The sequence below is a fragment of the Uloborus diversus genome, chromosome 5, assembly GCF_026930045.1.
Source record: "Uloborus diversus isolate 005 chromosome 5, Udiv.v.3.1, whole genome shotgun sequence".
NCBI classification, from domain to species: domain Eukaryota; kingdom Metazoa; phylum Arthropoda; class Arachnida; order Araneae; family Uloboridae; genus Uloborus; species Uloborus diversus.
In genome coordinates, this window is record NC_072735.1 from 71480158 (window position 1) to 71506045 (window position 25888).

The 25888-nt window shown below is 37.0% G+C and overlaps 1 protein-coding gene across 3 annotated transcripts in view; it reads left to right on the top strand.

Annotated features, from left to right (window-relative positions):
• The window catches only part of LOC129222050 (uncharacterized), a 147409-nt gene that overhangs the window by 38541 nt on the left and 82980 nt on the right, over window positions 1-25888 (top strand). For all 3 annotated transcript variants that reach the window (XM_054856471.1, XM_054856470.1, XM_054856472.1), the window contains exons 2-3: window positions 13276-13542; window positions 25468-25515. In XM_054856471.1, the coding sequence (XP_054712446.1) occupies window positions 13281-13542; window positions 25468-25515 (310 nt within the window). In that variant the 5' untranslated portion in view covers window positions 13276-13280. The remainder of the gene's footprint in view (window positions 1-13275; window positions 13543-25467; window positions 25516-25888) is intronic.

The window sequence follows — 25888 nt, forward strand, 5'->3', positions numbered from 1 at the left end:
TTAATGAACTATTAACAGGTAGTTGAGAATTTGACCGTAAAAAATTAAGCTTTTAGCAGTTTATTTCATTTATTACTGTTAAATATTGTAATTAAGAACAAAAAGCATTTAGTAAAAATTTAAATTATTTTATTATCTATTAATTTATTTGTAACAGGTAGCCATAATATTAATTTATAGAAAAAAAATATCGAATTGATTTTTGCATGATTCATTTAATTTGTTAATTCATTTATTGTTTTCCAAAACCTGAAAATTGTTCAGTTACCGAAGGGAACTCCTCTGCTGAAATCATCTGGTCACTTACTTGATCCCAGTTTTCTTCGGTTTCATTGAGTGATTAAAAGTTCGCGAAGCAGTAATTAGATAGGATCAGGTAGAGGAGTGGTGCCCAACCCACGGCCCGCGGGCCTTATGTGACGGATAATTGTTGAAATGGTATCGAATAACTAAATGGAAACATCGTATCGATAAAAAAAAAAAAAAAGCATGTAGTAATTGATTACAACAATTCTTGGTTTATAATTAGATTTCCTTCTCCGCATTCTCCCATGCTATCTAAAATTACTTAAAATAATTGTATTCTGACCCGTGGGATTCATCTTAGTATGAGATGCGGCCCTCGAGTAAAAAAGGGTTAAGCACTACTAGTACTACCTTAAACAATACTATCAAAGGAAGTGCTGCAGAGTTACAAGCAATCTACAGTTTTTGTCATTTCATATGATACAGCTAGGGTACACTGAGGGTGTAAACTACTTGAACGAAATACTAGGTAGAAAAAAATAGTTGTTTTGATGTTAAAAATCACATATCTTTGTATATGTTTTGTATCGCTCTTTCTTTCAAACATCATAAAAAGCATATAAAACTGTATTGTATTCTAATTTTCTATATGGTCAATAATTTTGAGGGTCTCATAAGCTGAGGGGCCTCTGGTCTAGTCCATCTGGGCTTTGCTTTTGTGTACACTTATTTGTATGTTTTACTGCATAATTCTGTTTTTTTTTCTTTTTTTTTCTTTTTTTTAATACTGGGTTAGCATAAAAGAATGTCCCAGTTAAAAAAATATTATGTATCATGAACGAATCATTAAGCTTGCCACTATAAATGATACATAAAAATAAAGATAAAATGACCAAATCTTTTTGAACTTACGTGACTACTTAAACGTGCACTTTCCGCACTAGCGCAGCCAGAAATTCCTGCCAAAATGGTTTTTTGTTCTCAACAGTCCTTACCCGTGTATTAACTACTGTATTAGGATTGGCAACAATGTTAAAAACAATACCTCTGTGGAGAGTTTATACCCCCCTCCCCCTTTTCGCTGCGTCACTAACGTTCCGCAACGTTGGATTGGCAGTGAAGGTGATGATGATTTACCCTTTATGCGTTGACCAGTCAGATCCCCAAACCTAACCCCATGTGATTTTTTTTTTTTTTTTTTTTGTCTTTTTTATGAGGTTTCGTCAAAGACAGTGTACCACCATTGTCTACACACCACCATTACCTATAACATTGCAAGAACTGAAAGATCGCATATGTGTAGCATTACAAAAAATTGACAGTGAAACACTCCAAAATGTATGGTAGATGTGTGTCGGGTTACGGAAGGTGCACACATTGAACATTTGTGAGTGAAAAGAAACTTGGACAGTTTATTTTTATGTATCATTTATAGTGCTAAGTGTTACGAAATATAAATTTTTATAACCAGGATATTCTTTTAAGCTAACCCTGTGTTAGGATGTACAGTAGCGTAACTATAGGGTCTAGCGCCCCTGGCGAATTGAAGAAATTGCGCTCCCCCCTCAGGTTCGCCCACATGGAAAGTCACCGGAGGTCATTGTGACCTCCTTTTTTTGGATAAATTGATTTTGATTAATTGATTCGACAAAATAGGAGGCAGCATTGTATTTTTTTTCTTATTTTCTTTTTTAGAATAATCTTCAATGATGCCCAATGTTCCTTCTGTATATGTTATGTACACTATATGACTAAAAGTATTGGCACGCTTTCAAAAATTCACATTTTTATATATTTTTCGAGAAATACTAGACCAATTGCTCTGTATTTTTTTCCAAATAAAAGGTATACGCTAGCCATCATTTTCCAATAACAATTGAGTCTGCTATTCATTTAGGGGACCAGCAACAAATTGAGGAAAGAAAAAATAGTTTTTGATCATTTTTCATTGTAAATAGCTGGGAATAAGCTATTAATTTCAGAAATCAGTAAAAAATCTATCAAAAATTCATTTTTATATTTTCGTAAAAGTATCTTTTATACCCACGGAGATATAAGCATTTCTTTTCAAAATGCATTTTTTTTTTTTTTTTTTGAAGTTTTTGGCTCATATCACGCAGAGCTTTTCTTCAAACGTTATTAAACTTTCAGAATGTTTAACAGCATATTAGAGAAACATCATAATAAAATTTGAAGTAAAAATATTGAAAATTTAATAAATTATGAACGTTTAGCGCAATTAATATTTCACTGCACATGCGCGAAAGGTAGCAATTTATAACATTTATAATCCAAAGCTCGTATGTCCTACAACTCATTAAAAAATTCCACCTTGATATCTTTAAAATTAAAAAAGTTATCATCGATGTAAGGAGCCGAATTTCTATAGTTCTTGGAAAGGCGACGAATGGCTAGGGTTCATTCGCAAACTGGCAACACTTTCCTGCTATCGTTGCAGAGTGATTCATGATAAGAACGGATTATTTGCGAACGATCCCTGGCGATTCGTCGTCTAGCCAAGAATTACTAAAATTCGGCTCATTAGATTGCTGATAACTTTTAGATTTTAAAGATATCAAGGTGGATTTTTTTATGAGATGTAGGCTATATCTGGGCTTCCGACTTTAAAGGTTATAAATTGCTATCTTTCGCGCATGCGCACTTAAAAATTAATTGCTTTAAACTTTCGTATTGCATTAAAATTTCAATATTTCAACTTCAAGTTTAATTATTATGTTTGTCTAATATGCTGTCAAATATTCTGAAAGTTTAGTTACGTTTGACGCAAAACTGCGTGATGCAAGCCGAAAACTTTCAAAAAAAAAAAAATTTTAATTTTGAAAGAAATTCTTATATCTTCGCGGGTATAAGAGATACTTGCACGAAAATATAAAAATAAATTCTCGATAGGTTTTTCACGTATTTCTGAAATCTATAGCTTATTGTCAGTTATTTACAATGAAAACTGATCAAAAACCTTTTTTTGCTTCCTCAATTTGTTGTTCGTCCCCTAAATGAATAGTAGACTTAATTTTTGTTGGAAAATGGTGGCTGGAGTATGCTTTAAATGAAAAAATTGCAGAGTAATTGGTCTTTTATTTCTCGAGAAATCCGTAAAAATGTGAATTTTTCGAAAGTGTCCCAATACTTATGGTCATATAGTGTATGTTTATGTACAGGATGTTCCGTTTTAACCTGCAAGATCTTTATTTTCGCAACCGTTAGTCCTAGATGTAGTATTCCAATTGCAAAAATGTTCAAAATCAGGTGCAGGACTAAGATATTGAAGTTTTGAAGCAAACAAAAAAACTAGTCAAAAAATACAAAATGTAACTTTTTATACGGGCCCTAGGTCCCCTAACTTATATTAGGGAAATAATGTCCATTGAAAATTATTACGAACACCAAAAAAAAATGTCATTAATACGACCAATATTTACTGAGATATGAAATGTGAAATTTAGTGACCTATACCACTTTACACTCATGTTGTTTTACCTGCTTTCAGGGTGCATATATGTGCTAAAAGAACGTATCTAATAATTTTCCGCTGAGAAGGGCGCAATGTTTGAAACCGTAACTACTGTCTTCCCGTAAAAGTAACAGTTTGTATCGAATTAATTAGTGTATGTACACCATTTAAAGCGCTCGAATAACAAAATATTTTTTTTTTTTTTTTGTGTGTGTGTGAAAATGTTTTAACTATTCAAAGTTATTTAATATAGAAATTTAAATAATAAAAAGAAATTAAAATTTGAATAAGAAAGAATGAAAATGTTTTGTTAAATTTGCTTATGTGTAAATTTCAGACTGCATAGTGATTGCTTGAAATTACGTAAGCCCTTCACTGCAGAATAAAATTGGCTTAAGCAGATGCATTTCGCCAGTTCTGAAAGTTAAATTGTACACTACGGAACAGTATGTCGAAATGGTGCTGCTTTATTGGCAATGTAATTGGGATGGAAAAGAAGCTGCTAGGCAATAAGCAATTAAGTTTTCAAATTATAGAAAACCATCTACACATACGGTATTAGGTGTTGTAAAGCTTTTACGGGAAACGGGTAGCGTAGAAAAGTCCCGGTGATTTTTTTCCCCTGGGGATTTTTAAAAAGGAAAGTCTACGAAGTAGATTCAGTGAGCGTAACAGATTTGCAGAATATAATTTTATCCGCAGCCAGATGCGTTACGCCAGTGATGCTGCAAAACGTACAAGCAGAATTTTTATCCCGTATCCAACTATGTATGTTGGTCCAAGGAAAACATTTTGAGCAGCTATGAATGACCAAATAAAAAAAGATAATATTTTTGCATTACATATTGTTCATTTCTCTTGTGTTTCGTTTTTCATTTTTGTGCTAACTTGCAAAAAAGCAATACTTAGTGTGTTTTGTTTCAAATTCTTTGTATTGAACTGTAAGTACTTTTACACTGATTTTTTTTTTTTTTTTTTTGTACTATAGTACTACAGCATCTGTATTTGGTTTTCAAAATAGTGAAAAGTATAAATTTTCCGACTTTGACAAAAATTTCTCATTATCATACCTTGTCTAAAAGTTCGCTATTCGTCTGGCAAGGCGAAATTTTTCGATGTTATTTTGTTTACGGTCCCTAAAAATTTCAAACTCGAATATCTCCGTGAATTTTGGTAACACAAATGTCATTTTTTTGTGTTTGCAATAATTTTCAATGGAGAGTATTTCCCTAAATGTAAGTTAGGGGACCTATGGCCCCAGGGGATGCCCCCCCCCCAAGCACAATGGCGCAAATTCCCCCCAAAAATTTTCTTGCTTTCAAATAAGGTTAAAGGTAACAATTTTTCGAGTTTCTAATTCCCAAGCAAATTAACGGGGGGGGGGGGGGGAGGAGGGGGTAACGCTAACTGCTGCCATCTGAACTGAAATATTGTTGACACGTATCACTTCCCAAAACTTACATTATGGCCCTTGAGTAAAAAAGTTTAGAGATTTTTTTTTTTCAAACGTATGTATGTGTGTGAAAAACATACAGAGTGGATTCTCCTTTCTGCTAATTGAACCTTGTAGCAAGCAAGTTGAACCTTCTTGTTGGAAGTATAATATTCAGTCAAACAGGGGGGAGGGGGTTCCGGGGATTTCTTCCCCGGAAAGTTTTTGAAATTGTAGTTATAAAAACAATTTTAGACATTAATTGGGTAGGTTTGGTGGCTTCGATTGAAACGATTCGGTCGTCCCTTCCCGGTATTTTTTTCGAAATTGAAATATCAAAAAAGCAACTGTAGATACTCTTCTGTTAAGTAAGTGAGAGTGGGTGGTTTCGAGGACTCTCTCCCAAAACGTTTTCAATATAGTAGCTCTAAAAACGCAGTTTTAAACTGTTGTAATGTTAGGTAGAAAAGAGATTCTGGAGGTCTCATTCAGAAAAATTTCGAGATTGAAGTCTTAAAATGGCGATTTCAGGCTGTCTATGGTTAGGGGACAGGTAGTTTTCGGAAATTTCGGAAATTGAAGCTCTAAAATCGCAATTGTAGCAGATCTTCGTGACGTTAGGGATGGGGGTTTTCGGAAGCATTCTCCAGAAATTTTTTTCGAGATTGAAGCTTTGAAAACCAAATTTAAGACGATCTTTAATGATTCTTATAAGAGTGGGAGAAGGGAGAGGGGCACTCCACTTAAATGTTCGAACTTGTTGAGTAAGAAACGCATTTTGACAGATTTTTTTAATGTTAGTGTAAGGAGAAGTTTGGTGGCATTCCCCTAGCAATTTTTCGAAATTGAAACTCCAAAAAGGCAATTGCAGATTGTTTTTGATTGTGTTAAGAAGAGGGAAGGTTCAGGGGCTCTCCCCATAAATTTTCCGAAATTGCAGTTCTGGGAGATCAGTTTTAGATGACTCTTAATGACAGAGAGGGCGTATTTTGGGCGTCACAGTGGGGGATCTCTCCTAGAAGTTTATCGAAATTAAAGTCGCAAATGCAGAAAAGATAGGTCACACACAAGTTCACCATGACAGATACGTTTCGGAAATCCTCAAAATTGATTCAGCTATTCAGCACACATCGAAATTCAAAACTCGAAAATTTTCACGAATCTAATACTTCTATATACAGGGTGTTCCGTTTTAACCTGCAAGACCTTTATTTTCGCAACCGTTAGTCTTAGATGTATACTTCCAGTTGCAAAAATGTTCAAAATCAGATGTCTAGTTAAGATATTGAAAATTTGAAGTAAAAACAAAAATGAGTCATAAAAAACAAAATTTAACTTTTTATACCGCTCCCAGGTCCCTTAACTTATGTTTAAGGAAATAATCTCCATTGAAAAATAATTCCAACACTAAACGTTTGAAATTAGTACGACCAATATTCACCGAGATATGAAACGCAGCGTTTTGTGATTTAGACCACTCTTCACTCGCCGTCAATAGCACCTTTTGGGGGAAAATATACCGGTTAACAAGTGCTTAAAATGATATGTGTGCTTAGAGTGTGGTTTTTCAAATTGTTCGAGTTTTTGTATTGTGTTTTTTCGTATCACGGCATAACATTTGCATGAAATTTTGAATAGCAATGGAAAATATAAATACTTTGTTTTTCTTACCTCGACGACCTGTCATCCTTCTGAAAGGGCGATAAGTTCCAATCTCCTCTTTTGTATGGTCCCTTAAAACTTTCAAATTGCATATCTCCTTGAGTTTTGGTCGCACAAATGTCAAGTTTTTTGTGTCAGTAATAGTTTTAAATTGAGATTATTTCTCTAAATATTAGTTAGGGGACCTAGGGCCTGTATAAAAAGTTGAATTTTATATTTTTTGAGTCATTTTTATTTTTGCTTCAAACTTTCAATATCTTGACTCTGCATCTGAGTTTGAACATTTTTGCAATTAGAATTATACATCTAGGACTAACTATTGCGAAAATAAAGGTCTTGCAGATTAAAACGGAGCACTTAGTATAGTCAGTATAGCTTAGTACTTAGTACATGTCAGATACAGAAGAAAATAAAAATGATTTAAGAAAAATAATTAAAATACCTTAAGAACAAACTTCTACTTCCAACAGTGAAACCTAACGTCATTGAAAATTTTATAAGAGTCATCTAATGATAAATTGAAAGAACAGTCAATTTAAAAATGGTTGAAAAAACGAGAGTAAAGTGAAATGAAACATTCTGCATAAACTGAAGCTAATTTATGAAGAAAGCACATACATTAATTTTCAAGTTGGGCTTAAAAATAAGTTATTCGAAACCAGGGAAAAAAACAATTAAAAAAAACTTGATTTTAGCCATTTTTGACCTTCCTCTCGTCACTGTTACATGTATTCCTCATACAGAACTGTGCTACTTCCAGAAAATCTGAATGAATAAAGCAAAGAATATGTGTGCATATATGTATGCATGTTCTCTATACAAATCCTGTTTATGTCGGATCTCGACCAAATTTGACAGGGAGATACTTGGGCATTCGAGAAGGAGCGTAGAGGGATTTTCAAGCGACAAAGACCAAACCGTTCGAATTTTAGTTTTAGGACCTTGAATGACACGAAATAATTATCCGATCGGTTCGATTTTAGTCTTATTCGAAACCCCGCAAAAATACCCCTGAAGTAGATTTACTTCCCCTTGGATTTCAAAACCATCAACAAGGCTGTAAAATCAACCGGAGAAAATGAGTTTTACTCATTTTTAAGTAAAGAAACGTCAATATTAAATCGGAAATTTAACCTCTACGGCGAGCTCAGTTTTAATTATCTCCAAGAAAATCATTGGGAAGAAACATCTGTTGAAATTTTTTTTTCTCGACTGGCGAACAAATCGAATCCTTGCTTTTGTTTTGAGTCTTCTCCTGTAATCGGGGGATTCAAAATTTTTCTTTTCTCGTTATTTTTCAGTGATCTGTCGGGAAATTTTTACAGATATTTTATTTGTTCAATCCTGATGGTTAAACACACATCACTTGACACAACTTTTATTTTCGAGGTAGATCTTGCCAAGCCGGGCTACACAGCTGGTTTATAATAAATCAAAAAGAAATCAAATCGTCTGATCCTGATTTGCATCGGACACTGACTCCATCCCGTCTTTGATGATTCGTTTATTGAAAAAAAGACACGGCTTATAAATTTTGGAATAAGTACGTCAAAAAGGTGTTATTTATGCATGTATTTCTTGATGAATAAGTTTAAATATTTTTTTCCTATCAAAAATTTCATGTTCAAAGAAAAAAAAACTTCTAGAAAAAAAATCCTCCCCCCCCAAAAAAAAATTATGGCGCACCTTGCACCATAGTCCCCCTGTGGACAACACCTGTAGGGGTCGTATAAAAAGTTAAATTTTGTATTTTTTGACTTATTTTTATTTTCGCTTCAAACTTTCAATATATTACCCTGCATCTGATTTTAAACATTTTTGCAATTGGAAGTATGCATCTAGGACTAACGGTTGCGAAAATAGAGGTCTTGTAGGTTAAAACGGAATACCTTAAATATACCCCCTCTAACTCTTTTTCTTGCAATTTTTTTAAAATTTAAGCATTTTTTTTTAAACTATATGAACAAAAAAAAATCTCTAATTTTTTTTTTCTATTAGTCGAAATGCCGCCCCCTGGCGAGAGCCACTCCTGCCAACCCCTAGTTACGTTACTGAGGATGTATAGGGAGTTTAGAAACGTCAGTCAGTTAGTTACCAGGCTGTCATCCAGTTACCGTACTGTTCTGATTACTTCAATTTTTTTATTGTAGCAACATTTTTGAAGTCAAATGTCATATGCCGAAAGGTTATTCATTGTTCCTTGATCTCAATTTCAGGCTCCGCAGACAGGTTTTAGAAAAAAATAGTAGGAAAAATAGGAGCAAACATTTCATAAATAGGAAAAAATAAGAAAATTATGCTTTAAAAAATAGGGAAAAAAAAAGGAAAATTATGCTTTAAAAAATAGGAAAAAAAATTAAAATATCATTCTAAAAAAGGATGAAAATTGCAACTATTTATATATAATATCATAATTACAAATTTAACTATGAAAAAAGAGCTACAAAGCTGCTCCATGTTTATTAAACATATTACCAATTAATAAAAACAATTATAAATTTTATTCAAGATTAAAATTCCAGGAAATTTTTTTGCTTAAGAGAATGTTTTACTTATATATTTCAACTAACTATTAGCAAAAGGCTTCAGTGGGGGATTTACTAGGGGGCGGTGGGGGCAAAGTGACCTTCATTGCGTCCGTGACCGCTAATTTCTGAAACCAATGATATGGAATTAAAGAAATTATTTGCAATTGCTACTATTTTAATCAAGTAAATTTCATAAATTTTGATTTAAATTTGTTTTAGATAGTAGTGTAGTCGAGGATGAATATCTCACCTACTTTTAAGTTTTACCCAAGCTCGCCCTTTCCCCCTTTTACTAAACTACAATAATTTTTATATTTATGTGTAAGTGTCTTTCTAACTTTTTCTTCCATTACTTTACTATACTGGCATGATAAGACGATGCTGTGATTTAGATTGTAATGTGGGAATTCAGAGTTAAAACTAGTAGATCCAAATTTGTCCAATCAAAAGTTGAAGTAAATTATTTAAGAAGGACGAAGGAAACTACAGTCAATTTGAACTTTTTTGGGGCTTCAAAGGGATTTAGTTTCTGATATCATTTTAACGCTCTTAACAGTTAAATAACAACTTAATTGGTTTCTGAGTCTCACTTAGATCATTTTAGGATGAGCCTTCTGACATTTTTATATCTAGTGGCGTAGCTAGGGTGGGGCGGAGGGGGCGGTCGGCCCCGGGGGGCATACTTTTGGGGGTCAGCAATTCAGCACCTTTAATGTGAAAAAATTTAAATAAGGGAATCATACTTTAAATCTATTATTGGAAGCAAAGAAGAAAAAGTCCTTCGAAATGTAAGGTTTTGGTAAGACTACAATTGCGCTTTTCTGTGTTCAAAGTTTAAATATTTCCATAGTGAACTTCTAAACCTTTCTCATTCTCTTTTCGTTCCTCTAAGACAGACTTAAATTTTATTTTTAACACTTAAAGTTTGGAAAATATTTAAGAAAAGACTCTGACTTCCTAATTTCACCAAAGGCTAAAACTGACTTCAGTTTTGATGAAGATTTGGGAGAGAACCCCATCCCCCCAAACGTTACTGCAATTTTTGAAGCAAATTTAGAATATTTCTCCAAGATTGGCACCTGACAACCCCCTCCCCCCCTTTTTCCTGGTAGGAAGAATATGGATTAAATTAGTTCCCCCTTACTTCCATAAATGTTTTCAATTTCAAGTTCATTAATTTTTGATTGTTTAATGTATTTGATATGTCTCAATGAAAGGTTGGCAAATATGGGAATCACCCGGCAGAAACTGTAGCTATGCCACTGTCTATATCTTTGGGCTAGTGAGGCATTTTAACCTGTTTCGGAAAAGTTAAAAATCAGTGTTGTCTATGAATTTCACTGTAATCGTTGATTTTGGAATGCAAATCACACCCCCTCCCCCCCCCCCAAAAAAAAAGCGATGGAGCACCCCTCGAGCGTAACGGAAATATCCTTCCAGAATAAAAGCCCTCAAAAAAAAAAATTACAATGGCGCAATTTGCGCCATGGAACTCTCCCCCCACTCCCCGCCAGGGCACTCCGGTTAATGAACATTTTTTGTTTATTAGAGTTTATTATTTTACTGTTATAGAGTGGTTTCCGTAACTTTTGAGTAATTTTTTAAGTAAGAGAATTTTAAAAAGAATATTTTTTGTCCCCCCCCCCCTTCTCCTCAAACCCGACGCACAAAATGGTGAGACTTTTTACCCCCTTCTTGTTAAAAGGGTAAGAAGTTATTTGCAACGTATTTAACTTTTTTTTTTTTTTTTTGAGGGGAGGATGTTTGTGTTTTGCGTTTTTTTCGCTTAGTTTTACTGTACTTTTGAGGGGGGGGGACAAACAGAGACAGCTTTTTGTTTATCTGTTAGATTGCTTAATTTACATAGCTGCAATCAATAGAGTAAAAGGAAATCTGTAAAAAAAAACAACCTTACAGGCACAAGAGCAGTCCTTTTTTTAACTGTAAATTGAGGTTCAATTGTTTTAACTTTGCTGGGGGAAAAAGCACAGATAATCGGAGCATCATTAATTTTGCACTTTCATAACAGATAGTCTGTGGGCAGTGGTGGATCCAACGGGGGCGGCGATTGCCCCCTCCCCCCAAAAAAGTTCGTAAATCCAAAAAAATTCCGGGAAGTCACCACACGCCCCCTTCCCCCTAACACATCACAAAAATCGTCTACAACAGTATTTTTACGACTTTTAATTCCGAAAATTTTCCAGAGGAGAGTTCCCTAACCCCTCTCTCCAATGTCATCGAAGATGACCAAAACTTTTGAATTATTGGAAGTCAATTTCGAAAAAATGGCCAGAAGCGAAAACTTTTTCAAAAATGTCGTTAATGAGGGCCTTCAATTACGTTTTTAGAACTTCAATTCCGAAAAAATTCCTGGGGAGAGCCCTCGATCTCGAGTCCTTCCCCTAACGTTAATGAAGACCCACTAACATTACGTTTTTAAAGTTTCAATATTGAAAAGTTGAGGGATTATAACTCCCCTTTTGGATTATTCTTTCTTAAGATGATTTTTTTTAAAATTAAGTCTACAGTCGCGTCCCGACTTAAGCGAGGGATGCGCTCCAAAACTCCTCGCGTAAGTCGAAATTTCGCGTTGTGGAGAAATATATGTATACAATTTTTTTAGAAGCCTATTAAATTCTTTTAGACACTCATAATTACCCCTCAAACTGCTTTGTAGCATTCTTCAACAGTACGCTACAGTTTCTTACATAAAGAACTGAACGTTTACTGTATTTAAAAAATAAAAAAGTTTTATTCAACATGAAATACTTAAGATTAAGATGCACAAAATGAATGATCAATGGGAGGGAAAGACATAAAATAAAATAACATAGTACGCACAGTATTTAGTAATAATAAAATGCTGTACTATAATAGTACTCTAACAGTAGATACAGTAATAATATTTATGAGTTAAAAGATCAAGATAATGATGATATTATATTTTCTTCATTATCAGATCGTTATTATCTAATACATTTTTAAATACGGTTGCTTTGCCTTTTCTTTTATAACGTTTCAATTTGTGGCAGCAGCCCCTCTTCCTCACCCACAATACAAGATCAGCTTCCATTTTCATAATATTTACTTTGCTAAACTGCTCTGCAAGCTTCAATATTGAAACTTAAGTTCTGAACTTTTACGGATATCTTTTTGTTTTGAATTTTAATTGTACGTATGGAAGATTCACTCATACTTATTATTGCGTTACCGTCGACGTTTTGTAGTTGTTCAAGCATATCAAGAATCTTAGCTTTTACTTTTTTTTTATCAGAAACTTTCTTTTTCTTTCCATCTTCACGAACTTTAGATGAAGGTACCATTATATTTCATCAACTTTAATATGTAGAATGAAAATAAATAAATAAATAAATGAAAGATGCTGAATGGTTATTTGAAACTAACGCGACACGTAGACTAATTTGGTATGGGAACTTTCGCTGTCAGTGATGCTTAAAGGAATGTAATAATATTCACAAAATCAATATTTAGTAGCCAATATAAAGCTGATACTTCCTTCCAAAAAAATTCGCTTTAGCTCTAAAATTTGTTACTCATGAAAAATTCGCGTTGTAACTATTTCACGTAAGTCGAATCGCGTTATAGCAGGAGCCGACTGTATATGAAATGTTATGTATACTTTAAACTGTAAGAAATACGGCACGTTCATTTAAATACCTACTTTGCATTTATATTTTGTTAAATTAAGCTTTTTCTTGAAAAGTTTTTTTTTTTTTCTTTTCTTGAATTTGGGTTGTAGAAGAAAGTAAAAAATATACTTACATCCCTTTGCTTCTCACTGCCTCACTTCTTGAATCGTATGCAAGCCACATTATTAAACTTAATTATTTGATTAGTTTACATTTATTACAACTCACTTAAAGAATGTATTTTTATAGAATACTCTTCTCATCAATTGTTTTCTTTTCTTACAGGACTAATGGAGGAAATTCCATTAACCTGTCTGTCGTCCCCAAGACATGCAGACAAATGGCTTTTAGAAATTAAAAACCAAAACAAAAGGTGTAATTTATGCTACGCCTGTGCATTCTCATATTTAGAGAATCCGCATCATTTAAATTTAAGAAAAAAGTACGTACTATCAATTCTTCAAAATATTCTGCAAACATCGCCTGAAATCATCGTTGATATTGTCAATGAAGATGAACTGATTTCATTCCATAACATCGAAGTCATGTTAAGTAAGTGATCCTTTTTTTCAACGTTTTCAGCGACTTTTATAAAAATGATTTGTCTTTTCAGCTATTAATTGAATTTTGGAACGCGTTATTAGGTATTAGATTTTGATTAATTTATTGATCAACGGTTGCGAAGAAAACTTTGCAGCAAGGGCTTTGGGGTTTTTTTACTTCTGCAGAGTATCGTACTAAACATAAGCCTGTGAGATCTAAAGCCTAGCATACATGGCTTTAGTGTGATCAAGTTCCGTCTCACAGGCATTTAAATATTTTGTTACATTTTTTTTTGAGCAATCACGATTGCTTATTGTTCTCACTTGACTGTTTTTGGCGTCCTATCATTTTATTTTCCCGCCAGCACCCTCTGCAGCATCACCGTCGACCGGCTCCTCACGATGATGCTCCTCTAGCGAAAACCGTCTCCACGTTGCGTCAATATCCTACACTTACACGCAACTACACACAAACACATATACATACACCTACACACATACACATACATACACCTACACACACATACACATACATGCACCTACACACATACACACACATACATACAGACACCTACACATACACCCACACAAACACATATCCCCCCCCACACACATAAACACTCATACACACAACTACCCACACTCATGCCTGCATACAGACACAAACACGCATGCCTACACACACATACACATACCCCTACACATAAATACACATATCCCCCCACACAAAAAAAACACACTCCTACATACACACACACACTCGTGATTGCGAAAAACATAATTTGAATTCAAGATGTCAAAATTCCAATTAATTATTTTTTTTTTTTTTTTTTTTTTTTTGAGCAATCACGATTGCTTATTGCTTTCATTTCACCGTCCTTGATGTTGTGGTTCCTTTTTCAGCTTGGACTAGGAACACCAGCACCACCGCCCACCGTCCTCTGCAGGCGCGGCTCCGAGCACTGCCTCCTGGAATCCGTTTCTCCTGGTCGATGGCGTCCATGTCCTACACACACACACGCACACACATACTCACACACACATACACACACACGCTCATACACACAAGCCTTTACACACATACACACACGCCTACGTGCATACACACAAGTCTACGCACACACACAAGCCTACACATGCACGCACGAGCGCCTACACATACACACACAACTATACACACGCAACCGCCCACGAGGAGGGGTAGGCTTATGGGGACAGGAGCTATTTCTAGAAACAATAGCCCCGAATGAGTAGGCCCCTGTCGCAACTCGTGATTGCGAAAAACATAATTTGAATTCAAAATTTCAGAGTTCGTGTTTTTTTTTTTTTTTTTGCGAAATGTGATGAGATGCAAATGAACTCATGAGGAAGGAGGAGGTTGGGTTCATGGCGTAGACTTTGCCATTGAAATTTTTTAAGAGGTGTTTTGTAGAATCTTAGTCTCATTTGGGTGCTCTCATTCTGGGGAGAGGAAGGGGGTACTGCGCAGGATTTGAAAAGGGTGACTCATAGCTTTTGAGGATGATGGACAACCCTGTGATATGGGAATTCCCTGCTTGAAAAACTCCTTTCGGGGTCAAAAATTACCAAATTCATGTGCTTGCTAATTTTTGGTGATTACATGCACTTGTTTTATGTGTGATGTACACATAAAACAAACGTTCAGTGAAAACAGGAAATAGTGAAAAGTAAAGTACGCAATTGACCTTGAATTTGTTTTGCATTATCATGAGTGCGTTTTGATGGTTGCAGGGTTAAATGTTGAGACACAGAAAAGTTTTTTTTTTTTTTTTTTTGACCTGTTTAATTTGCTAAAATTTATTTAATACATCAGAAATATAATTTTGGGGTTACATATAGCCCACCTCATTCAAAGAAAATTAAGAACTCAATAGAGGAAATTAAGAGTTCATTAATTTCATATCTTTTGTGTTTCGGTAAAATTCGAATTGCGAAAGAGGTTGCAGACACTCTCTCCCCTCAAATGACGCTGTGTCTATATATGAAGCAGGGACATTCTGCACATCCTGCAGAAAATTGCTGTTATGCATATGCGACAAAACCGCGTAAGTGCTGCTATGAAATAAAGACCGAAATAGCGCCAATTTGCTTTCAGAGAATAAGTGGCTGTGTTTTTCACATTAGTCGGGAAAACGTTTGCAAAAAACGCGACCCACGCCCAATTCACTGTGCCAAAGAATTTATGCTCGATGTTCCTTGTGATAATTTTTAATCGTGAAAAGATGACACTTTTATCTAAGATATTTAGCTTTTACCATGCTATTTCATGGTTCGGGGAGTTTTTAGCGGTGTCAAGCAATTTTGTTTCATGTATTTGATTATTTAGAGGTTCCAGGTAGGGAAGAGGATTTTATGCATTTAACGCGATTGAAATTTAAAATGATTTGGTAGTTGCAAAAATCAGTATAGAGATGTCAGATTTTTTTTTTTTTTTTTCAATTCACTGCACTCTCGGAAATGCATCCTCAAATGTCAGGAAATTTTTGTCATATTTGACGAGCTGGCTTCGTGGAAAATGCTCTCATTAAAGCTTTTCGTCAAACTTTTCCCCCTGCGCGGAAAGAATCGTCGTAAATGACGAAATTTGTCAAACTACTGAATAGTCCTCGAAGGAGAGCGATGAATTCCTGAAATTGAATTTGAAGAATTGTCAACCCCCCTCCCCCCACGTAAGGGTAAGTAAGATTTTTCAGATCCCCCCCTATCTTAAGATTCCATTTCGTTTTTAAAAGTAATAAAATAACGAATCTTACGTCACTGGAATCGTTATTAAATTCACTATTATTAAATTTTTTAAAATCTTTTTGTGCAAAGAAATATTTACTAAAAGGAAACTAGGTGATTGTTTTTTCTACAAATAATTTTTGTATATGATGCGATACTAATTAAAAATAAGACATGCCATACACGATGTGATTCTTTTATTATACGTAGGTTGTTTTTACTTTATTTTATTTATTTATTTTTTTTCAAGCTCCGTTTTCACAGTAGAAAAGCCAGGTGGGCGGCAGGTGGCTGGTTTGCGTACTAGGATGCTGCACATACCCATGTCCAAACACTCAGTTACTGTCGAGTCCAATCTGCCATAGTATGGGGCTAACCGATCATAATGTACAACCCTAGGTTTTGTGTTAGGTTATTTTTGCATACTGACTACGACGTCATTCAGTCGGATGAGGACTTTGTAGGTTCCATCCCAATGCAACTGCAATTTGGGTGAAAGACCTTTCCGTCGGATGGGATTCCATAACCAAACCTTGTCACTTTCATGGAATTCATGTCCAGTGGACCTTGTGTCGTATCGGGTCTTCATCTTCTCCGCCGCGATGTAGATTCGCTCTCGTGCGAAGTTATGAACTCTTCCAACCGGGCCTGGAGATCCTAGATGTACTTCTCAGGCGATGAAGGCGTATCTGGAGGACGACCGAAGACGAGATACCAAGGTAGCCCAAGCTCTCATCCGAAGAGCATCTGAGATGTGGCATACCCAGTAGTTTCGCGGACAGCACTGAGGTAGGCCAGCAGGAACAGAGGTAGCTTTTTGTCCCAATCCTGTAGATTTCTAGAGACCATAAGCGAGAGATTATTCTGGATTGTGCGGTTAAATCTCTTTACCATGCCGTCCGATTCTGGGAGTAGTGGTGTTGTCCTAGTTCTCTCAATTATGAGAATTTGACATAGGCCCTTAAACAGAGCAGAGATGAAATTCCTCCCTTGATCGGAATGAATCTGCAAAGCTGTTCCATATCTCGAGATTCAATGCTGGACTAGAGTCTCTGCTACGGTGGTAGCTTCTTGATCTGGAATGGGATATTCTTCGAGCCATTTGGTGAAATAGTCAATAGAAACAAGGATGTATTTGTTCCCATCAGCTGTTCTTGGTAGAGGACCCAGGATGTCGATCCCGATTCGTTCGAAAGGAGCTCCAACTTTGTACAGATGTAGCTTCCCTCGGCTTCTTTTCCTCGGTCATTTACGGGCAGCACAGGCGTCATAAGAATGGCACCACTTCTCCACGTCATCCTTTGCCTTGCTCCAGAAGAGGCGCTCTCGAACTTTATTGAGGGTTTTCAAGGCACCAAAATGTCCTCCAGTCGCACTACTATGTATTTCTTTCAGAAAATCTGAAATCCTTGATCGGGGAAGTAGTATCTGCCACCTAGATGTATTGTCGTCATCAGATTCCCATTTTCGGTACAATACGCCGTTCCGTAAATGGAGTGAGTTCTACAAAGCCCAGTATCTTTTTGTTGCAGGACTGAAGATGGAAACGTCCTGCCAGCTAGGTCGCCGACTGTCACTTTTCATGAACTCCAAAATTGGTTTTATATCCGAGACTTCAAAGTTGATATCTTCGAATTGGTCGTCACTCCATGGATCAGGTTCTGATGATGTTGAAGTCACTGTCACCTGATAGGCAGTAGGGCTGGTCGTTCCATACTATTTCTTGATTCGGGAACAATAGTGGCAGTTCTCAGGACACGGTCTCCTTGATAAAGCGTCTGCATTACCGTGAGACAACACTTTTCGATGCTTGATCTCCATGTCATATTCCTGGAGCCGCTGTATCCACCTGGCTGTCTAGCCTTTTGGATTCTTGAAGTTCAAAAACCAATTTAACGAGGCATAATGTGTCCGAAGCAGAAATTTTCGGCCGTATAGGTAATGATGGAAGTGTTCTACAGCTTTAACTATGGTCAGCAGCTCCTTTCTGTTGACGCAGTAATTTCACTCCGACTTTGATAAGCATTTGCTCCAGTAAGCAATGACATGTTCGTTGCCGTCTATTTCTTGAGATAAAACATCTCCGATGCCTTCGTGGCTCGCATCAGTATCGAGAATGAAGGATTTTCCAGGCTGAGGATATGAGAGAATAGGCGTTGATGTTAAAGCCTCCTACAGCCGTAGAAATGCATCTTCGCATTCTTTGGACCATTCAAACTTTTGCTTGCTCTCCGTCAGCTTATGCAAAGGTCGTGCAATGTTGGAAAAACTCTTCACAAACTTCCGGTAGTACGTGCAGAGCCCCAGCAAACTTCGCAGCTGATGGACGTTTTTGGGACGACTCCAACTCTTGACCGCAGATACCTTTTCTGGATCGGTTTGTACACCCTCAAATGATGTGACCAAGGTAGTCACTTCTCGGTGGAACAAATTACATTTGGACTGGCTTAACTTTAGATTGGCTTCCTTAAGCTTTTGCAGCACCTTCCTAAGATTCCTAGATGTTCTTCGAAACTGCGTCCCACGATGATGATATCGTTTAAGTAGACCAGACTGGATTCGTAGGAGAGTCCTGGTGGAGCCGTCTTTCTTTCGGACCAAGACGATAGGAGAGACCCGAGGACTGGACGAGGATTCGATGACGTCATTCTCTTGCATCTCTTTTAGGAGGGTCTCAACCTCTTCCTTCTTGGCGAACGGTAGTGATCTTTGATGCTGCTTAATAGGGGAATGTTCTCCAGTGTAGATCCTATGCTGCGTTAAATTCGTACGGCCAACATCCTCCGATGTAGATGAAAACAGATGCTTGAAGTCATCCACCAAGTGTTCCGCAGCAGTTCTTTGATCTTTCGATAAAGGCGCACTCCCGATTAACTTCGATGTCAAGGACTCAGAAGACAGTCTCGGGGGAACTGATTCTTCTAATGATGCAGTTTACTGGAGTATAAGTTGCCAACACTTCCCCTTTCCGGGTATTCCTTGTCCTTTCATTCACGTTGGCGACTCTCACAGGAATTACATCCTTAGAAATGTCCACAAGTGTAGATGCTACCAGCACTCTTTTTGAGTTATTGCTTAGGTTAGGGATGAGGCCAAATCGAAAACTACTGCTTTCTTCAATGGAGCCAACTATTAGTGATTCTGATCTTGAGGGAATCGATAAATCTATTTGGGCTATTATTCGATGAGCGGATTTTACATCATCTTCTGCGTGGAAAATGGCTATGTGTTCTCTCATTGAGTGCAGCTCATTAGTCTAGAAGTCGAGTTTGAAGTCATATCTGTTTAAAAAGTCCAATTCGAGAATGAAGGGGTCCGTGATATCAGCAACGAATGCCGTATGATGGTAAATGGCATTTTCAAACACAATTTCTAAGTTCACTTTACCTTCAATCTCGATCTTATCTCCTATTCCTATTCAGAGTCACAACTGTATTTATGTCGAGGACTGCATACTAAGTGGATTGCCTCCATTATTTTATATAACGATAGATGGCAGCACCATCACTGGATCGAACAGTAAATGAGAATTTAGAACTAGTCCAGGAGCTAATAGCTACCTGGTGCTAGCACCCCCAGAGGTATCGTTTCACTTGGAGGACATTGAGACCATGAGCATATTTAACGTCGCCCAGTCCCCTTTAATGACGACGGTGGGTCTTCGACCATCGAGGTTCGAGCCCAGGACCCTCCGGCCCCGAATCCGACACTCTACCGATCGGGCTACTACGGCCCATCTTATCACCTGTCACAGTTTGGAGGGTAACGCAGGGCGGCGTCAATAGAATGATGAGTCCAAATTTACGAGCCATATCGGTTCTAAAGATGGTAACATTGGCTCCTGTGTCAATAATCAGCTCGCAGGGAAACCCGTTTACATTTGCGTAAACAAACAGTCCATTACTGCCGCTACTCGTCGATGAAATCTGGAAAATTTTAAGATGGACTCATTCCAATTTGGCGACCTCCGCCCCGCGAGATTGCCATGGCTTAGTTTCCCTGGACCTGAGAGGGAGAGGTGCTCTTTCCTCTGGTTTCTTCGCGAGCTTCACAGTTTCTTCGTAAGTGATCCTCGCCGCCACATTTCAAGCACTTAAGTGGTTGTCGATTTTGGTCCTTGAGAGCCGAAATCCTTTTGAGGGTTCCAGCAATTTCTTTGATTTGCTTCTCAAGTTCAGCAAACTGTGACGAAACCGGATCAGACTCATCAGTTTTCACGCCGCGGATTGAATGGAGATCCTTGCGGGTTGCTTGCTGCGCGGCCTCCAACTTCATCGCATACACAACAGCAGAATTCAGGTCTTTGACATCCGCCATCCGGGCGGATCTTTTACCCAACTGCCAAATTTATTGCCGCATTTCAATATAGAAGGCTCTCCTGCCCTCGGTTATTGCATCTTCGAGGTAACGAATTAATAAATTTAGATTTTCGCATATCACCATTTCAATAATCTGCCGTAAAAGTGAAACATCGAATCTCTCGTAGGGACGACTGACAAGAATCCTCAATCGCGCGAGGTAGACGTTTAACTGTAACATTTCTTGAAGCTGCTGCAAAGTTTGAGGCTTGGGTTTTAAGATGTGTCTGCATTTGTCGAACTGTTTAATGGTTTGTCATTTATTTGAACTTTTGGTGTCGAAAGCTCATTCGTATACCATTGTTGATTGCTCGACACAAAACTACTGTGAGTCATTCCATGTCAAGTGTGCTCCAAAATTTGGGAAATTTTTTTTCCCCTCAGTTTGGTGTATTTCTTTGAAATTTGGCTCATCGATTGTACCCTTGGAGGTTATCAAAAGTCCAAATTTTTAGATTTTTATCTCTTTTATTTTTTTATTTATGAGACTTTTGATTTTTCGAAAAACCCTCTTTTCTTCATGGATGCTTGAACATGAAATGGACGATAACTCAGCACCAAATATACACTGGTGTGCAAAAATTAAGGACGAAGTCGAAAAATTAGCATATCAGCTGAACGAAGACGCAGAGCGGACAGAAAGACCAATCAGGAGATTAAGTAAGGTGATGTACGGTAGCACATGCGCACATATGCAGGCAGACGTAATGGGGGAGTGTCTGAGTAGTATAAAGCATGTTGTCGGTGTAAGATCAGTATTTCTGGCAAAGAGATTGCACGCCGTATAGCAGTTAAAATCTCACCGAGTTGCTGCCTCAGCGAGAAATGGCGAATAATCAATCTGTTAGACGACATCTGGATGCTTTTACCCGAGGTCGAATCATTGAGAAGTTGGAGGAAGGCCGCAGTGTGACAAGTGTGGCTTCAGAGTTCGGAATTGCTCACAGCATCGTTTTACGACTTTGGAGACAATTTCAAACTACAGGCACAGCTATCTGGGGGTTCAGTAGTGGTCGTCCACGAGGAACCACACCCGCAGATGACCGGTATTTTGTCTTACAGGCCAGAAGAAACAGTCGGCAGACAGCGGGAGAAATCGCTAGACACACGACACAGGCGACTGGACGACCGATATCGCTTTTTACCGTGGCCAGAAGACTGCACGGTGGTGGTCTGTTTGCACGACGTCCTATACGGTGTGTACCTCTAACGCCGGCCCATTGGAGAAGGCGTTCTCTGTGGTGCCGGGAACACCGGAATTGGAGAGACAATGAATGGGGACGAGTACTCTTTACAGATGAGAGCAGATTCAGTCTGAGTAGCGATTCTCATCGCATACTCATCTGGAGAGAGCGGGGAAGCCGCAATCATCCCTCGAACATCATTGAAAGGGACAGGTATGTAGGTCGCTGTGTTCTCGTTTGGGGAGGCATCATGCTTGGTAGTCGTACAGACCTTCACATCTTCGACGCAGGTTCAGTCAACGTGACCCGTTATTGTAACGAGATTCTTCTTCCATATGTGCGTCTTTTTAGAGGCGCTATGGGTCCGCAGTTCCTTTTCATGGACGACAATGCACCATGTCATCGCACAGTAGCTGCCGAACAGCTCTTAGAGAGTGAGGATATTGAACGTATGAATCGGCTGGCACGATCTCCGGATCTGAATCCCACCGAGCATGTATGGGATTTTCTCGGCAGACGCTTGGCAGCTCGTACCTTACCACCAGTAACGATTCGGGAGCTTCGATTGGCGCTGCAAGACGAATGGGCAGCAATGCCTCAACAACTCAATGACACCCTCATTCTCAGCATGGGCAGGCGCTGTGAAACTTGCCTAGCAGTCGGGATGGAGACCGGATGTTTCTTGCTGGACACCCATCACAGGGATGTTTCGGCCTTTAGTCGCATTGCGCTCCATGCTACTTTTTCAATAAAGCTTCTTTTTATCCCTCTGATTTCTCTTTCAGTAAGTGTTGCTTACATTACACATGTCCTTACGTATTGGGGATCTTACGGTATTAAATGTGTTGATTTAGAAAGCTTTTGTACAAAGTTATATTGAAAAAACCGTCTCGTCCTTAATTTTTGCACACCAGTGTAGGTAGAAAAATTAGGTAAAAAGCATTTTAAAATACGTACATTAGTTGCTGTTTAATAGAATATGCAACATGACTCATTTCAGAGAAATTTTCATTTTTAAAAAATTAAATTTAAATTTCTCAGAAAACATTTAATGAATTTTTTTTAAAAAATTCTCAAAAATTTGTGTGTATTTTATCTTTATTTGTGCAAAGTTTCGAGTTAGGATCTCAATGGGATCATATTTTTATGAATTCATAAATAATATTTGACTTATGAAATAATGACATTTTTCAGATTCTAACTAGTTAAATATGGGGTTCTATTACTGGGGATGGTCTAGTAAGTAGTAATTGATCATGACTATGCTTGAAATGCGCTGACATGAATTTGTAGATCAGCCCCCCCCCCCCCCCCGCACCATCACTTTTAATCTTTTTTTTTTTTTTTTTTCAAAACTGTTTTCAAAATGTAAAAAAAAGTAAACTTATTAAAAATTGGTAAAGGTTCTGCTTTAACCCCCCCCCCCCCACTCCCCGCACCACCACTTCTATTTTTTTTCAAAACTGTTTTCAAGATATAAAAAATAAATAAATGAATAAAAGAAAATCAAAATTAATGTAAAACGCATTAAAAGTTGGTAAATGCTCTTCTTTGAAGCAAGACAAAGTACATTACCCCCCCCCCCTCAACATTCAATTAGCACTATACTAGTATCACGCCTCACCTGATGCTTTTTTTTTTTTTTTTCAGATCAAGTGTTTCTTTTTCAATCCGAAATTCACAAAGTGTACTTGATTAATTCACTATCTGATAAGGAAAGTTATGATTCATCATCCCTACCCCTGCACTTACTTCAATTTTGGAGGGAGGACAGCAATAGTTTGCCCCAAGATCGTAGCAAAATAGTAGTGTTTCCCCCCGCGTTGTTTCAGTGTTTTCCATTCTTTTCACTCTAAACTAAAAATAAATCTAAGTATCAGATCTTATGTCTGTCCGCATAAAACTGTTTTTCTACAACATTAGGAGTGCATCTGTTTTTTTTTTCTTTAATGCTAGTTTTCTTTTTAATTTCAGTTGTAAAGGAGAGTAATGCAGCGAGATCTATTTACACATATATTAAAAGCAGTTATAGATCAAAAAAATTTTCTAGTCTGACCATAACCTTCCATGTTGTTAAGCCTCATTCCAGATACCCCCCTCCCCCTCATCCTACCGTCCCACTCTCCGAAGGAAAAAAAAGTTGCAAATGATTGGTTCTATTTGTTCGTTTAAGTTTTTCTGGCTTTTAGTTTTTATGACCCCCCCCCCTATTAATAAGCCGTAGTCACTACTGATGTTAAGTGGCGTGCATCCCAGTTTATTATTATTATAACTCTTACATGGCAGCCTTTTTTTTAAATACAATTTAAAAAAAAAAAGATAAAAAGTGGCGGGTGGGAAGGACAAATCTAAAAATTCATGTCAGCTCATTTCAAGCATAGTTATGATCAATTACTACTTACTAGACCATCCCCAGTAAGAGAACCCCATATTTAACTAGTTAGAATCTAAAAAATGTCATTATTTCACAAGTCAAATTTTATTTAAAAATTCATAAAAATATGATCCCATTGAGATCCCAACTTGAAACTTTGCAGAAATAAAGATAAAATACACACAAATTTTTGAGATTTTTTTAAAAATTCATTATACGTTTTCTGAAAAAGTTAAATTTAAAATTTAAATTTAATTTTTTAAAAATGAAATTTTTTTCTGAAATTAGTTATGTTGCATATTGTATTAAACAGTAACTAATGTACTTTAAAATGCTTTGTACCAAATCTTTCTATTTATATTTGGTGCTGAGTTGTCGTCCATTTTATGTTCAAGCATCCATGAAAAAAAGAGGGTTTTTCGAAAAATCTAAGCCTCATAAACAATAAAATACAAGAGCTAAAAATCTAAAATTTTGGACTTTTGTTTAACTCGAAGGGTACAATTGAGGAGCCAAATTTCAAAGAAATACAAAAAGGTGAGGGAAAAAAACTTTGGATCACTTGACATAGAATGACCCCTATATAATATAGGCCTCACCTGGGTAGGCCCACACCTCCGCTGGGTATTTGATGGTGCCTCGTTTCCAATTGCATCTAATGTGCATTCCGATGGACGAAACTATTTCGACAGGAAAATCAACTTCCTTTTTTTACACGTCGAGAGTTGGTACCGAGTGGCTCCAGGAGTACTTCTTGGATTTCTCAACAGTTCCATTACATAACGAAATCCGGTGGTAAATATAATTGATCATATTTTGGATGCTTTTCAAAGTACTGTTTTGAAGAAATATTTTCTGTATTGATTTGTTGATACTGCGTGCAATGATATTAACTGTCAGCCGGATACCTTCAGAAAATTCATGTCACGTCATGCTGTGACCCTCTACGCGATGAAGGAAGCCCTGCGCGATTATCAACTATGAACCTAACCTGGTAGCATTGTGAGGACTAAGTAGGTCGTAATAGCAGCATTACGACGCTGCCAGGTTAAGTTTGTCCCAGTTATAGTGATCCATCTTTTCAGGGACTTGAGTGTAGTTTATGAATCTTATTGGAAACCTAAAGTCTTTGCTTTTATTTTCTTTTTTATACATTGTCAAAATTTTAGAATGTAGAAAGCGTTTTTTTTTTTTTTTTTAGATCTTATTTCCATTGTACTTCGGGAGTTTTTTTAAACTTCACATTCAGTGATTTTTTTTCTATCTTTTTTTAGGTTTAATCAAAAGTAGTGACTCCAAAATCATAACCTTAGCTGGAGAGTGTAAGTCTTAAACTTATGTTACTTAATATTTTTGTTTTATTCTGTGATGCAAATAAACCTCTTTTTATACCGAAGCAAAATTGCGAGAAAAATACTTTTTCAAATTTGTTACTACAAATGGCATTGTGAAGGATTGATATCATCTGGAGACGAACTTTTCCACTCTGCCACCTTGGCCGTTTGTCGAAGCGTAAACTTTCATTCTGTTCTCTATAGGACTTGCTTGGTGTAAGAAAGTCCAAAAATTAAAAATATGATGGCAAGAACGGAAGCTGACGCCATGACCTTTCTGTAGACTCCAGGTATATCGGACTTCAGCGAAATTTAGGAACAGTGGATGCATCGTGGATTCTGAGTTGAGCAGTCATGATGT